The 17,022-nt window shown below is 38.7% G+C and overlaps 1 protein-coding gene across 2 annotated transcripts in view; it reads right to left on the reverse strand.

Moving 5' to 3' along the window:
• Positions 1-12,807, reverse strand: part of LOC145998499 (uncharacterized) — a 98,725-nt gene extending 85,918 nt beyond the window's left edge. For both annotated transcript variants that reach the window (XM_083134919.1, XM_083134918.1), the window contains exon 1: positions 12,702-12,807. In XM_083134919.1, the coding sequence (XP_082991045.1) occupies positions 12,702-12,761 (60 nt within the window). In that variant the 5' untranslated portion in view covers positions 12,762-12,807. The remainder of the gene's footprint in view (positions 1-12,701) is intronic.
• Between the last annotated feature and the right edge of the window lie 4,215 nt (positions 12,808-17,022).

Consider the following 17,022-nt stretch of genomic DNA (forward strand, 5'->3'; position numbering starts at 1 on the left):
TAGTTTTAAGTATTTCTATTCAGTCAAAACACCTCATACTTTCTCGATCCAGTCCTACCGTAAATTACACTACTGACCTCCCTTGTAAGTGTATTAATTAATTACAAATCGCGCACGCGCGGACACACACACACTATATAAATAATATTATATATATATATATATATATATATATATATATATGTGTGTGTGTGTGTGTGTGTGTGTGTGTGTGTGTGTGTGTGTGTGTGTGTGTGTATGTATATTATATATATATATATGTATATTAGCAGGTAACAATATGTTATAAACACATTCTTACTTTCCAAAGAAGCGCATGTGGGATGGCAAAACGGATCCGGATTCGAAAGTTCTGATCCGGATCCGAAATTTTTTTGGATCCTGAACCAACCGGATCCGGATTTCGGATCCGCTAGGATCCGGATCTGGCCTTTGAACCAGACCCCGTTTGAAAAGAAAGACTGTATGAAAAGACAGAGGAATGTATGTGATGTAAAATATGTGTGAAATTAAAACAATTGAAACCTTGAAAGATAATACTAACGAACTTCAAACTATAAAAAACATATTTTCGTGGTGGAAAAATCCAAGTCATTTTCGAAATATGAACTTGATGTTTTTCTTTATTATGAAGTGGAGATATGGGACGATACGATCCCTCAGCAAGAAAATTTTAAGTAAGCTACCTCCAACTTTTTCAATGGTCATAATTACTACTTAGGGTCCGGAAGTTGATGAAAAATCAACTTTTTTTCTGACCATTAAAAACAATGCTAAACCTGATATCATGTCCGTTTCCCTTCAGTTAGAGCCGGAAAACACTTTCTATTTTACATATTTTTTGTTGCATTTTTCGGCCTTTTTTGGCTTTTAGTTTATTTGTCAGTATTTTTAACAGTTTTTGTTGCATTTTGACTTATTTTTTAGGTTTATTTTTCTCCTCCCCTGTTGTTTCGTGCATTTTAAATGAATTTACTAGTAAAACTTACATATTTAGATTTCTTGACATGGTCCTTTTAGCAAATTTACCATGAATCGAAAATACGGTCAATGGAAAAGCATAATATTATTCTTAACTTAAACGTTTGGCAATGGATTAAAATACTTTGTGTGAAGATCTACTTTGAGGTTATTTTTCTGGTTACTATTATCGCTTTAATCTGTAGTTTTAAAGTAAAATTAGTCACAATATTAAATGCAATTACACTCTGGTATACGCGAAGCTGAACTGTATTTTCGGATGCTGGCCGACTACAATATCATAGAAGGCCCACTCTAAAAGGAGATGAATTGGTTGATTTGGTGTTTTAAGTCAACTTTATGCATAGTAAGGCTAATCGGGACTGGACTAGTTTAAAGTGGGATCCGAACCGAGTGCATCAAATAATGTGAACCGCATGGTGTAGGGGGGATCGTTTGCTTATGGAATGGAATGTCATGGGTTCAAACCTACTTCTTTGCAAAATCTTTTTCGGGAAGTATACGGCTTTGGACGACAATGCTTATCTACGTTTCTTGGATATTTCCGTTGATATTTATGGGATTTATGTCCAGCATTTCCGGATGGAGAAAGTTGACATGTAAGTTTTAATATGTGTTAACTTATAACAGCTGAATGAAAGAAAAAGTAGTATTTCCTAAAATCCTACCAATCACTGAAAGATTAAAAACATTAGTAGAAGCATTACTTGAGGCATGCACAGTGGCGACGATTATGGAGTGTGGAGGGGCAGATGACCCAGCACTATGCTAAACATTATCTACCAACGCAAAGAAACTGTCCTTGCCCTCCCCCACCCCCACCTTGCCCCATCAGTTTTGAAACCCAATCGCCGCCACTGAGCATGCATCGCATAAATATTTACAGTAATATCATATAATATTATATTACGTTATTAGAACACTTCGAACTCGGTAAATAAAAAGGAAAAAATAATAAGGAAAGGGTGGGATTTGAACCTACGATGTTTCGATCTTGACGAAAACAGTCAAAAAAACGAAAGTGCTGTCATCTAACCAACTACTCCAGGAGATTGCTAACAGAAATCTCAGTAAAACACGTTAATCTCAGTTGAAGCAACATTGTGCCGGAGTTTCGAACCATTTTTCGCCAAGAACCATGGAAAAGACACACTTTGCAGAATCGTTTCGTGTTGTGCAAGGTATCTTTACTAAACATTTCGCATAAAATCATCATAAATTTGCCTCCTTGCATTCAAATGTGACCGCAAATTTTTCCAGGTGGATGAGAACCTGTTCAGTGTTTCACAATGCACATACATTTTCCTATTTTCAAATTCAGAACGAAGAATCTTGAAATATTTTCAACATTCGTATTTCTACTTAACATTTTTTTGTCTACTCATATATTTTATTACTGCTTTAGGGTATCTTTACTTTATGGAATGTGAAAGAATTAAAAAAAATCACGAGCGTTTTCATTCAGGAAGAAGAAATGTTGCAAAGTTGGCTACTCTTAGTTGGTTCTGAAGCGCTATGCTGCCAAATTTACGAATTCCGGACTTTACAATTTTCCAGGGCGGTCAAATAAGATGTTGCGAAGTGTACATTTTTCTGCAGTGCTTGAGGTGGGCAATGTTAGCTGGGGGGGGGGGGGGGAGATTGGCCGAGCTTTCTGATTAGCTGGGAGGATGATCCTTCGGTTTTACGTGGGTAACGAGACAGCTGGGGGATGCTTTGCGAAGGTTTTGCTAGCTGGGGGAAATACCATCCCTCCGCTGTTTCATGTCGCGATAATTTTTTATAACCGGAATCCTAATGTTATATTTGATATTTTGTTTTCCTTGGTCCTGTTCATGCGTTTTAATTTTTCTTGAAAGCGAAAGACGAAAGTTGATAATTTTTTTAGCACATTCAGCAACCATTCACTGAGTATTGTCTTAGAATGATCGACACACACAGCGCAAGACTTCATTCAATCTATTCCAACACATCCTCGTTTGTAACAAATTTAGAAGTTGTATTGATTGATTGATTGGTTTGGTTTATTTTACTACGCTTTTCTTCAACTTCGGGTAAATCGTTAAGATGAGCATGAGTGATGATATGATGAAATTGATGAATCGACACTCACAGAGAACACCCATACTCAGGTCGGAATTCGAACACGGGACCCCTAAAGATATGTTGGAGCTGCGTTTATTGCGTGGCCGTAATGAGATCCATGGTACACTTCGCAACATCTTATTTGACCGACCTGAAAAATTTCAAAGTTCGGAATTCGTAAATTTGGCAGCATAGCGCTTCAGAACCAACTAAGAGTAGCCAACTTTGCAACATTTCTTCTTCCTGAATGAAAACGCTCGTGATTTTTTTTAATTCTTTCACATTCCATAAAGTAAAGATACCCTAAAGCAGTAATAAAATATATGAGTAGACAAAAAATGTTAAGTAGAAATACGAATGTTGAAAATATTTCAAGATTCTTCGTTCTGAATTTGAAAATAGGAAAATGTATGTGCATTGTGAAACACTGAACAGGTTCTCATCCACCTGGAAAAATTTGCGGTCACATTTGAATGCAAGGAGGCAAATTTATGATGATTTTATGCGAAATGTTTAGTAAAGATACCTTGCACAACACGAAACGATTCTGCAAAGTGTGTCTTTTCCATGGTTCTTGGCGAAAAATGGTTCGAAACTCCGGCACAATGTTGCTTCAACTGAGATTAACGTGTTTTACTGAGATTTCTGTTAGCAATCTCCTGGAGTAGTTGGTTAGATGACAGCACTTTCGTTTTTTTGACTGTTTTCGTCAAGATCGAAACATCGTAGGTTCAAATCCCACCCTTTCCTTATTATTTTTTCCTTTTTATTTACCGAGTTCGAAGTGTTCTAATAACGTAATATAATATTATATGATATTACTGTAAATATTTATGCGATGCATGCTCAGTGGCGGCGATTGGGTTTCAAAACTGATGGGGCAAGGTGGGGGTGGGGGAGGGCAAGGACAGTTTCTTTGCGTTGGTAGATAATGTTTAGCATAGTGCTGGGTCATCTGCCCCTCCACACTCCATAATCGTCGCCACTGTGCATGTCTCAAGTAATGCTTCTACTAATGTTTTTAATCTTTCAGTGATTGGCAGGATTTTAGGAAATACTACTTTTTCTTTCATTCAGCTGTTATAAGTTAACACATATTAAGAACTTACATGTCAACTTTCTGCATCCGGAAATGCTGGACATAAATCGCATAAATATCAACGGAAATATCCAAGAAACGTAGATAAGCATTCTCGTCCAAAGCCGTTTACTTCCCGAAAAAGATTTCGCAAAGAAGTAGGTTTGAACCCATGACCTTCCATTCCATAGGCAAACGATCCCCATACACCACACGGTTCACGTTATTTTATGCACTCGGTTCGGATTCCACTTTAAACTGTAGGTCCAGTCCCGATTAGCCTTACTATGCATAAAGTTGACTTAAAATACCAAATCAACCAATTCATCTCCTTTCAGAGTGGGCCTTCTATGATACTGTAGTCGGCCAGCATCCGAAAATACAGTTCTGCTTCGCGTATACCCGAGTGTAATTGCATTTAATATTGTGACTAAATTTACTTTAAAACTACAGATTAAAGCGATAATAGTGTCCAGAAAAATAACCTCAAAGTAGATATTCACACAAAGTATAGGGTGATCGAAAAGTCCCCGAACCCAAACTTCAAATTTTTTTTTCGCCGGTCGTTATTATGATAATGTCAAAATTTCTGTGGAAGCTGGTTTGCGAGGGTCTTGGCTGTACACGATGCAAGAGATGGCGCTGGGGAGTGGCGCTAGCAGTCGTGGCGAGGAAATGAACTACGAGCAGTGCTGGTAACAAAATAATCACGCCAGTTGCAAGGATGAGTTTGTCGGTGGAGGAGGATTTTTTTCGAAAACCGAGTGCACTCTATTGTGTACCAGGACATTATACAGCAGTTTATCGCGCTTTTGGATGCCGATGAACGAGATGTGTGGTTACAACAAGAAGGGGCAACATGCCATACGTCCAATGCCACCATGGCATTTCTGCGTGAATTTTTTGATGACTGCCTGATTTCATCAGGGCTTTGGTCGGCAAGATCACCTGATTTAAACTCACCCGATTTTTTCTTGTGGGGTCACAGTTTAGGTTAACTGTTGGTTTGGTTTACCTGATTATTTTGTTACCAGCACTGATCGTAGTTCATTTCCTCGCCACGACTGCTAGCGCTACTCCCCAGCGCCATCTCTTGTGTCGTGTACAGCCAAGACCCTCGCAAACCAGCTTCCACAGAAATTTTGACATTATCATAATAACGACCGGCGAAAAAAAAATTTGAAGTTTGGGTTCGGGGACTTTTCGATCACCCTGTATTTTAATCCATTGCCTAACATTTCAGTTAAGAATAATATAATGCTTTTCCATTGACCGTATTTTCGATTCATGGTGAATTTGCTAAAAAGACCATGTCAAGAAACCTAAATATGTAAGTTTTACTAGTAAATGCATTTAAAATGCACGAAACAACAGGGGAGGAGCAAAATAAACCTAAAAAATAAGTAAAAATGCAACAAAAACTGTTAAAAATACTGACAAATATACTAAAAGCCAAAAAAGGCAGAAAAATGTAAAATAGAAAGTGTTTTCTGGCTCTAACTGAAGGGAAACGGACATGATATCAGGTTTAGCATTCTTTTTAAGGGTCAGAAAAAAAGTTGATTTTTCATCAACTTCCGGACCTTAAGTAGTAATTATGACCATTGAAAAAGTTGGAGGTAGCTTACTTAAAATTTTCTTGCTGGGGGATCGTATCGTCCCATATCTCCACTTCATAATAAAGAAAAACATCAAGTTCATATTTCGAAAATGACTTGGAGTTTTCCACCACGAAAATATGTTTTTCATAGTTTGAGTTCGTTAGTATTATCGTTCAAGGTTTCCATTGTTTTAATTTCACACATATTTTATATTTCATACGTTCCTCTCTCTTTTCATACAGTCTTTGGAAAAAAGCTGAAGTTTCTTGTCAAACGGGGTCTGGTTCAAATGACTCCTTTACGCTCTCCTGTTCCAACTTTAAACAAACAACAAAATACTTCGTAACTAAATGATTGCTTGTTCAAAACACGGAATTTTTACACAATTTACAAAATATGACAAAACGCCATTAGACATGTTCATCATTTTCCCTTTCAGCGTTTCTCGATTTTATCTGAATTCGTTTCCTCATGAAAATTGCCATGAGGAAATTATAGATATAACATTATGTGTGAATTGGTTTCTCCAAACTGGTAACAAATTTTAACATGAGCTACCTGGAGAAAAGGTAGCGTGCTTGATTCTTACAAGGGAGGTCGTAGGTTCGATTCTCCACCTAGGCAGGATTTTTTTCAGGAGTATATCGTTGGGTGTAAAGTTTATCCACCGTGCTAAGAAGTTAACATTGGTCTCTGTATTTCACGAGAGGAAAGGAAATAGTAAGAGAAAGTTATTTCCATGATAGGAGGAAGTCACATGCCACGTGGAATGCGCAGAATCAAGTTACGTAGAGCTAAGTCTGTATTGGTGGTTTCGAATATTGCAAAGTTAGTGCGGAGTTTGTTATATCTGATACTCGTACTTTCTGTTCAGAGAAGAGAAACATTTTAGATACAAAGCAGTGAGGAATTAATGATCATTATGAGGTTTTGAATTTTTTGTTTATCACTCACTATATAAATACTTATTAGTAGTTTCTTATCGAATCGGCCTTCGTCGCAATAACAATTTATTTATGTTAATAAGCGATTTACTATTAGTTTTAGACACTTGGTAAGATGGTGGTGAGGGGATTGACAACAGTCATTACGAAGGAACGGACATAAAATTACCAATCTTAGCAATTTGATCTCATTAAACGCTCTCCTTCGTTACAGTACTGCACTACATCACTACTTAACATAACTGTATATCTTTTTTTAGTATATCGAAATCAAATAATCAATATTTTAGGTGTCAGTGAAGAACAAACAATACATGACTTAAATAATATTACATTTTGCATCCTGAATACATATATGTGATTTGTGAATTAATCATGATGTGTGTGTTAACACAACATATGAACAATAACTAAAAAGAAAAGTTTTAACTTTAAATCCTGGAAAACTCCAACTTCTAAGGGGAAATATGCGCAGAAGGGACGTCCCTCAAGTGTGCATCGGATGCATTTCTTAAATAATCTAATATCAACGGTATCTGTTCAGCAAACAAAAAAAAAAGAGGAGAGGGTGGGATTTGAACCCGCGACCTTTCACGCTTGATGAAAAAGTAGGAAAGCAGCACCTATCGAACTGCTCTACGTTAACTTAATGACGTTATATCCTTAAAAACATGTTGACGTTTATGAAGACTCCCACCTTCCTGTGTTTCAAGCACATTTTCTCGACACTTCGTGTAAAATATATGTTTTTGACAACTGTTCGATATTATGCAAGGTATTGTAAATAAAATGTCGCATAAACTCCTCACAAATTTGCTTCTTTCTGCACAAACTTGATGGCAATTTCCTCCAGGTGGAGAAAGACTCTATTCAGTGTTTCAAACCCCCCAAATTTCAAGTCGAGATCGTAAATATCCTTCAAGGTTCTTTTTCCAATTTATTATATCTGTTTGATTGTGTATTATAATAGCGGTTTATAGTTTCTAAGTTCATGGAAAGTGTTAAATTGAAAACCTATCACCGTAGCGTTTTTCGTCTAGTGGAAGGACCTACTCAAAGTTGGCTACTCTCACCTGGAGCTGAAGTGCAATGTTGCTAAGTTTACGATTTCGGGACTTAGAATTCTTTCGGGGCGGTCAAATAAGATGTTGCGAAGTGTACTAATCAGAACGCTGACTTATAACCTCAATGTATTGCTTAAGCTTATTTTCCGAGCTACTCTTTAATGAGATAGAATTTATATACTAAAAAATTGGGGGGGATGGTGTGTGATGTGTGTGTGTATAAAGCTTTAGAATTACAGCAGTTCTATAAACTTGCTAACACGTGAAAGACATAGTAATCAATCTATAATCCAGGTCAATAGGACTATCAAACTCGAAATTCATATTTACATCCTTGTTGGCACAAATTAGTAGCTAGCAAAGTAAAAAGCGATGCTCTTCAAAAAACTACCGTGTAACACCCTATTACATGGGCGTAACTTGGGGCCTAGCTTTGGGGTGGGGGAGGCAGAATCGAATTTGGAGGTAAAATTTGGGGGCAGAATCAAACTTGAGACTTAACTTTGAGGGGGGTACATTCAAACTTTGCGAGTGGGCAGATTCAAACTTTGTATTTAAATTGGGGACAGAATCAAACTTGATACTTAACTAGGGTGCCAGAATCAAAGTTAGGACTTAATTTCGGGGCCAAAATCGACAAGTTTTCCATCCCATAAAAATAGCATCAAGGACTATTTTGCTAAAGTACTTACATTTGTGCAATCATAAATAATACTCTTCAATACTTTATCCCTCAGGTCCCAGGAGGTTATTAAAATTATCCTAGCTTTATAACAACACGAGCCCCAACGAAGGATTATACAGGTCGTGAGCCTCTCTAGTCTGCAAAATGAAATCCATGGTGTACTAAGTGATTTGAGACGGAATGGCCTCTGTGTATGTAACTCATTGACATGAACCCGTGATTTCTTGTTCAAACCGCTGAACCTCACTGGGTCTGTTCGAAGTTTTGTGAAATTTGAGAAGTGGTACTTGTACGCAGGGTCTCGGAGCGGAGTGCGGAGCGTACTAAAGGAGCGCTCCGGAGCGACTTCGAAGCGTCATTTCTACTCCGCTCCTCGCTCCGGAGCGGAGCGTGGTACGACAGCACTCCGATCCGGAGCGGAGTGGTTCGATTTGTTGAGAGACACGCTCCGCTCCGGAGCGGAGTGGTTCGACTTTTTGAGTAGCACGCTCCGATCCGGAGCGGAGCGTGATATAACAGCATTCCGCTCCGGAGCGGAATGGTTCAGCTTTTTGAGACGTACGCTCCGATCCGGAGCGGAGCGTGATACAACAGCACTCCGCTCCGGAGCGGAGTGGTTCGGCTTTCTGGGACACACGCTCCGATCCGGAGCGGAGCGTGATACAGCAGTACTCCGCTCCGGAGCGGAGTGGTTCAGATTTTTTAGACGCACGCTCCGATCCGGAGCGGAGCGTGAGACAACAGCACTCCGCTCCGGAGCGTGGTGGTTTTGACAGCACGCTCCGATCCGGTTAGGAGTTGTTTTTTTACACGAATGCTGTAATGCAACTATGAATAATGGAATGTGCGCATTAAAGCCGACTTCCGTGACGGAGTGGTTATAGTAGAACCACATTGAAAAGAGCCTGCAGTCCTGTTTCCACGTATTCTAGTTGTTGGTCTGCATGATCGCCCCCGCTTGGAGGGGAGGGACAGAGTGGATCATGCTTCCTTATGGCCCTAGTCGAACGGGTGAAGGGGGAGGTGCGCGGGGACTTTTGGCCGAAGCATTTTTGTTTGTGTTCGCTCTACAGCACAGCACCCTATGACGTCAGGGATCCGTGGGGTGGTTCAAAACCCGGCATGGGCTTGTACAGGGTCAACGAAGTTAGTAATAAGTTTGTTTTATACACTTGTATGTTGAATTGTATCTTCTACAAATATGCTGTATAAAGAAACGAACTGCTAAGTGAGGCGAGTGTACAATCTTTGTGTGTATCGTTAATCAATTTAATCATAACATCAATCATCTCCATCTTCGCGATTAGCCAAAAGTGACAAAGAAGATAAGTAAAATGAACTAAATCAATCAATCAATCATGCACATTAAACATTGGTAAAACAATACAAGAATGTTGTTTTGGCTCAATAGAGAGAGAGAGAGGGGGAGAGAGAGAGAGAGCTATAGTACGTAAATTGTTCATTTGATATAAGTTGAAATATGAATTACGTAAATAGTATTTCTGTATTGAGATGAACTATTTTGCATTGTGACTCTTAGATATAAGAGTTTGAATGTTATGTGTTGAATGGGTTACGAATAATTTCAAGCAATCAGTTTTTCTGCTTTGCGGATTTGTCCGACCCACCTCCCCCATACAACAGACAGCTTCGTTTTGTACCGTATTCCGTGTTCCTTGCAGGTGACTCAGTGCAATCGGCTAGCGCTTTGGTCTTGTTGTGCCCATTTCAAGAGGGAAGGAGGGTGTTTGTGTGTGCTTTCGGGGTTGAGAACTTCGTTCGCTGCGCTGTACGTTGCGTTCGACTTATCCGTACATGGTAGAGACATCGCCTTTGCCAGACAGCTCCAGTGTTGCCAGTTGTATTAGAATTATGCTACACCAATTCTGGCCAGATTGTTCTCTTTTAAAAGTATTACTTGCGCGTGTTGTTCTTCTCTTCACTTTCACAAAAATAAGTGGATACATTATTAGGACTTTGCCAGATTTCAGAAAACACACACACACACACATACGTAAAATATATGAATAAAAGGTTGTTCATTTGGAAATTAATTTCCAAGTTGTATTTTTATGCTCTTGTTTTGATTTGATTTGATTTGATTTAGTTTATTTTACTTCGCGTTTTGTGCCTCTTGGCTAATTTGCGAAGATGTGGATGAGTGATGAAATGATGAAATTGATGAATGGACATTCACAAACAACCAAACCCGACCGGGATTCGAACCCGGGACCCTTGTTTTATGCTCTTGTGAATAGATGTAAAGGAAAGTGAAGTCTCTTATTGTTAAACAGAATTATAAATGTATATTTTCTTAAGGATTAATTTATCACAATATACATTGCAATTATACATTCAACATACGTTGAAACAATGCCTTGTGTTATGGACATTTGGTGGATTTAAGACTCAACAATACGCTATCGAGAATAGACCTACAGTTTAAATCCTACCTAATGTGGGATTCGAGCCACTATGTCCCTCCACCGGGTATCGATCCCAGTGCCCCTTCATTACAAGGCGACGTTGTTACCACTATGTTGTCAGGGTACAGCGCGCTATTTTTTTTTTTTCAGTACACATTTATCAATTCTCTCATTATCATCGTCGCGATTAGCCAAAATTCAAAGCTAAGTAACAAAAAATAAAATCAAATGCTATTAGTGAGGAAGGCACGTATTGCTCGCAGCCCTGTTTTTCAAAATGAAACCATAAAATTTAGGACATGGCCCTATCCAAGTAGATAATATTACATTTTGTGTTTATCACGGTTATTAAGGTTTATACATCTTGTTTCGACTTATCTGCTGACTACACATTGTTCATTACTGAAAACTTGCTTTCAGTTTGCTGTGTACAACGTACTCAATACAAAAAATATTAATTTTATACGTATACGTTTTCTGGCTTTCTAGACTCAGAAAGTTAAATATAGCAACATTCCATTCGTCGTTTTCCAAAATTTTTGCAATTTTCTTATAATCACCATGCCTATTTCCAGGTTACTGCTTACAAACTTGAAATGTTAGATATGGCAATCAGACATTTTGTAATTTTTGCAGTAGTATACGTATGTAACCATTAAATACCTATTTCAACTTCCTGCCTTTAAAATTGGGAAAAAGAATCGATATGACAACCCTGTATTTCATACTATTTAAATTCCCCGGTTTGGCTGTTTCCGATTTTCGATTTTATACCTTCATAAAAGTAAACCAAATGTGTCAACTTACATTTTTGGTTAAGCCGGTTTTCAACTTTCTAGTGTCAGGATTTTTAAAAAGTTAGATATGGAAACTGTAGCTATTTCAAATTAAAACGTTACCTTATTGGCCGACGGTAACATTAATAAGCATGATTCCGATTTTCAACTTCATACATTCAAAAATCGAAAAGTTAAAATTAGCAACCTGAATTTCCAATTACTTTAAACTTTTCCCTTTCCCTACATTCAAAGTATCATACATAACCAGCGTAAAAGAAAGTAAGATATGGCAATCATGCACCAGCGAGTGTTTTGCATGAACACCGGCAGTGTCCTGACTGTACGTATGCGGTTGAATGTGCCTTCCCTGGTGTATTGTGTAAGGATTATTCCTTGCTTATTGGCAACACTGTAGGTGAGTGACGTAATATTTTCTGGACTGTTTCCGTGGCGTTAGCTTTAGTAATAATCAGTTTTATAACTACAACAACGGGCGATTTTCAAATGCCGTACAAATTCCACAAACAAAATTACTAATGTACTCGGAACCTTTGATCGTTAGTTTTCTGTATACACTCCAACCTCGGAGCGCTCCGGATTCGCTCCGGAGCGGAGTGGGCAAGTTCTTAGAATATCGCTCCTCGCTCCGGAGCGGAGCGTCACAAGGCATCGCTCCGCTCCGGAGCGGAGTGAACCGTTTCCTAAAATTTTGCTCCTCGCTCCGGAGCGGAGCGAGAAATTTTCCAACTTCCTCTGCTCCGATCCGGAGCGGAGCGTGTCAAGGTAGCGCTCCGCTCCGGAGCGGAGTGAACCATTTTCTAAAACTTCGCTCCTTGCTCCGGAGCGGAGCGAGAAATTTTTCGATTCCCGCTGCTCCGCTCCGGAGCGGAGCGGGCTAAGACATCGCTCCGCTCCGGAGCGGAGCGAACCATTTCTTAGAATCTTGCTCCTCGCTCCGGAACGTGGGCAACAGTCGGAGCGTTGATCCGCTCCGCTCCGAAACCCTGCTTGTACGCGATTAGTTTGGAAGTGAAGATGTTATCAGAATAAGTACTTACGGCAGTAGCAAGGCCGAGGATGACGAAGAGAGCCAGGAGAGAGAATATTTTGGTGCACATCTTGCCGGTGGTTCAGGACACCAATAGAATAATTGCCAGAATGTCCCGCAATTTATACTCATTAATAGGAAGCTTCCAGATGTGGAAATCTCATAATGGTGAGATTTTGACGGAGTCATTTCCTCCACTTTTTCTGGCACTAAAAAAGAGAACCACTCCGTAAAAGAGTGCATCCGGTGACAGACAGAAGTGATGACGTGAATTGGGAAGAAAAACACTTCATGCCTGTTCCTCACAAAACGCCGGACATATTATACACCCGTGCTTAATGCAATCGAGAGTCTAAAAATGTTTCCTGATGGGTACTTTCCTGCGAACGGTTGAAAGCCGCCTCGATTTTTTCTGCCTATCCATCAGCTTTAAATTCGTGTTTCTTTATGGTCAGTGATGCAATTGTCCTTGCACGTGTCTGGATAGTTTGCGGAAAGTATCTCAAACCGGATGTTTTAGCAGAATTGTATTTTTTAACATAATCAATCTAAAGCAGAAGCATGTCCAGAAAAAATCGGGGTGTGTTTTGCCATGGGTGTCGGGAGAAGGGGGTGAGGGTCTTTTATTTCAAGTTACAAGAAAGCAGAAAGCTTGTTATTTTTAATGTTAATAACAGAAATAAAGTTTCAGTTACTTCGAACAGCAGTTGTACACGAAGGACACATAACATACAATTTCAAGATGACATAAATACTCAAAAGAAAATAGATAAAATATTCAATTACAGATAATTAAGAGCAAAGGCAACGAAACTTATAATAACATAAAAATAATAAAATAGTAAGAAAGATCAACATTGAATCCTAATAAAAAACACAACAGAATTACTGAGAATAATTATTCATTTGGATGATCTACTTGAAGCACAATAAGTAAAAATTTCGTAACATTCTGAATTCCTTGTAATGTAGCGGTCCTGGGTTCGATACCTGGTGGAGGCACATTGCACAGTGGTTCAGATCCCACTTTTTAACTGTATGTCCTGTCCCGATTAGCCTATCTTTACATAAAGTATATTTTAAGAAAAATTCTGAATATTTAGCCTTCCGAGGTAAGAATTGTAAATCTTAATAAGAAATAATAGAAACAGTGCACTATTATCTCTAAGATGGTGTTCATTCACTCTCAAACATATTAATTTTGGTAGGTTAGGTACTTTCATTCTCCCTTCCAAAATATTATCCAAGTAAAATATAGTACATATTTTTCTTCTTGCTTCAAGGCTGTCCAATTTGAAAAGCGTCACTTATCATCAGTGGCGTAGCGTTATAGTACGCCCGTACGCCCGGCGTTCCCAGATTTAAAATTTCAAAAATGCTTAAATGCTGTGATTATAAAGTAAAACGTGACTAATTTCATATATGTTTGACCTTCATGGCATTATAATAGCTATTTTTCGCGATCCGCTTGCAACGCTCCACTCTCAACATTCATTCTAGCATATTTTTTCAATGCCTTTCCTGGCCGGACGCCGAGCAGGTTCGGCGTAAAGGACTCTATATTCCTTGCTGCCTTTCTGGAGGGAAAGCTTCGATTCCTACAGCACGTGCGTAAATGGTCTCTCTTACACCAGCGTACGAGAGTACCGTGATTGGTTCATGTGACCCTTCCTGCCTTCTGAAGCAGACGACAGCGGCAGAATTCCTACCCGGTTCTTCGCTCTTCGCGCTCATGCAACTCGTGCTATGTGATGCTACAATACGCAATATTGACTGACGTAACTTTACCAATCTCAAATATACTGCTTCTTAATGGCCACTGCATTGTATAATTTATCGCACGAACAGCGATGTGTATTAGAAACTAAAAGATCAACACAGTTTTTGTCAAATAAGTTGGTGAAGTCCTCGTGGTAGAAATTCAGCCTGTGGCTGCTCTACCACTTAACCCGCAAAACTATTATTTTTATTGTATTTTTTCGTTATTATCAAACTACTTAATAATGTGTGAATGGAAATGTTTAGCATTCATTTGAAAACTCTTAACATCGAATGGTCTCTGGAGAAAATTATTTTAAAATGTTTATCAGCATTCTCAAGATGTAATAAACAGTGGTCTGAATTACTAATCGGCACTGTTACGTCAGTAGAGTGTACGATATTTGGATCATCCACTCTGCTTTTCACAGTGCGCCAAGACGACAGAGGTCCCTGGTTCGAATCCCGGTGTGAGCACGGGTGTTCTTTGTCAGTGTCCCTTCATCAATATCACCACTCATATTCATATTCGCAATTATCCAAAAGTGGTAGAAAAGCGAAATAAAATAAACCAAATCAATCAGTAGTTGGATCGCCCACAACAATGACGTCTACTGTTGTGCAGAGGCACTTGTGATTCAGGTAGGTTTTTAATGACTTGCGTCATGCAGAAAGATATAAAAAAAGGTATAGAACACCAGAGTTCAAAACATCTGTGGCATAGTGAGGCATCTAATTTTCTAGCTAAAACATGCATGGATGATGTTTTATTGAAAACCCAGCTTACTTCAGGCAAACAATACCTGTGGCGACTAATACCATAAGTACGTTATTAAGCAAGAAAGGGCCGACTCTTCCTTCGGACTTGGCGTTCCCACCCGAAATGCCCATGCTACGCCACTGCTTATCATACTCATAGTAGTATTTGAAGAGTCTGAATAATATAAAAATGTTGTAAATCTGTTCCGTGTTTTTTCGATTAACGTTAAATTAGAAATATTTCAATGTAGAATACAGGAACCAGGAGAATGCAGGACCCAGGTTATATTTTTCACATTGCACCATTTAATCCAAAGAATGGATGGTTCCACAGTTTTCAAAACATTAGAGTTGTATGTGAGAGGTCAAACAACATAGGTGCATTTTATTCCTAAAAATTGCCCTTACTCTTTAAAGCTTTTTCTTGAACGCGTTATATAAATGTTAATAACAAAATAGAATAACCACGCATTTCAGTACAATAACTGTATGAAATAGTAAAAAAAAAATAATGAAAATAGTTGTCCTACATATTCACTCATCTGGTGTAGAAAAGTCTCCCCACGGATATAATAATAATAAAAAAAATTGAAATTAAGGTGGTTTATTTTCATTAGATTAATATAGTTATTGTTGAATAATAATCATCATAATCACGATAACATTTATTATATATATAAAATATATAATAAAATATATAATAAAATAATAATGTAATAATTATTGTTGCTATTACTTCTACTATTCAAGTTCCTGTACAAAAATTTCTGGCGATGCCAATGATAATTGCCTATTATTATTATTCCACCACTGTTTAGCGCGCGAGCCCACACGCACACACTATATTTGGAATTTCACTTATTTTGCATAGAGCTGGTGGATTATTCCAGCTTTACCCACATCTCGGCTCCCTTGGCCAGTGGAGTGCCCAGGAATTTCGAAAGAGGGTTTTGAAGTATATTCTTTCAATAGTCGACCCTAATTTTGCTATCTGTTTCTGCCTTTGATGTTTTATTAAAATTATTTTTTTAATGAATAACCCTATAGCGCTACAGCCCAATATTGGGCCCTGGCTTACCTACCGACTGCTGGCCTCCCTCCCACGCGGGCCACCAGGGGAGCGTGGAGATCTGCAGCCAGACTAGGGGGACGGGTGGTTGGCACCACTGCCCTTGGCAATTGCCGGGTTCTCCCAGCCCTACCATTCCGCCAGCAAATACATATTTTTCTATGAACTACGGATTTTTATACATATGCATAAAAGTACATGCTTGTTAGTATTATAATGGAATCACTTGTAACTTGTCAACTTATAAAAAAGTCTCAGAATGCTAGAAAAAGAAAGTTTTGTTCGTTTCTGCATCTTGTGTGCACGCGCGCGCGCACACACACACACACACACACACACACACACACACACACACACACATATATATATATACAGGGAGGTTATTTCAGTCGTTCACCGCCAGCGTGTCGGCCGTTCGGCGGACTCTTCATGCAACAGGTCCCGGCAAATTGCGTTCAGAAGGGAAGACAGCATCCCGGCGCATAAAGCAAACCGAAAGCGTAAAATGATATTTAAAAGTAATAATAATGATGATCACTAACCTCCTGTGTTATAAGAGATGTTGAAAATGACCTCCTTTAACAGCAATACAACACGTTTCTTAGGTTCAAGAGATCCTGTCTATCGTAATTCCCTGACCACTTTTCTGCAAGAATTCGTTTTCACGTAATTATCGTACATAAAAACTCTCTGTTCAAGACTATATTTGTTTAACGACATAACTAATGAATGAATAACAATTAAC

This window comes from Lepisma saccharinum, chromosome 14 (genome assembly GCF_977018435.1).
Source record: "Lepisma saccharinum chromosome 14, izLepSacc3.1, whole genome shotgun sequence".
Taxonomy (NCBI): Eukaryota; Metazoa; Arthropoda; class Insecta; order Zygentoma; family Lepismatidae; genus Lepisma; species Lepisma saccharinum.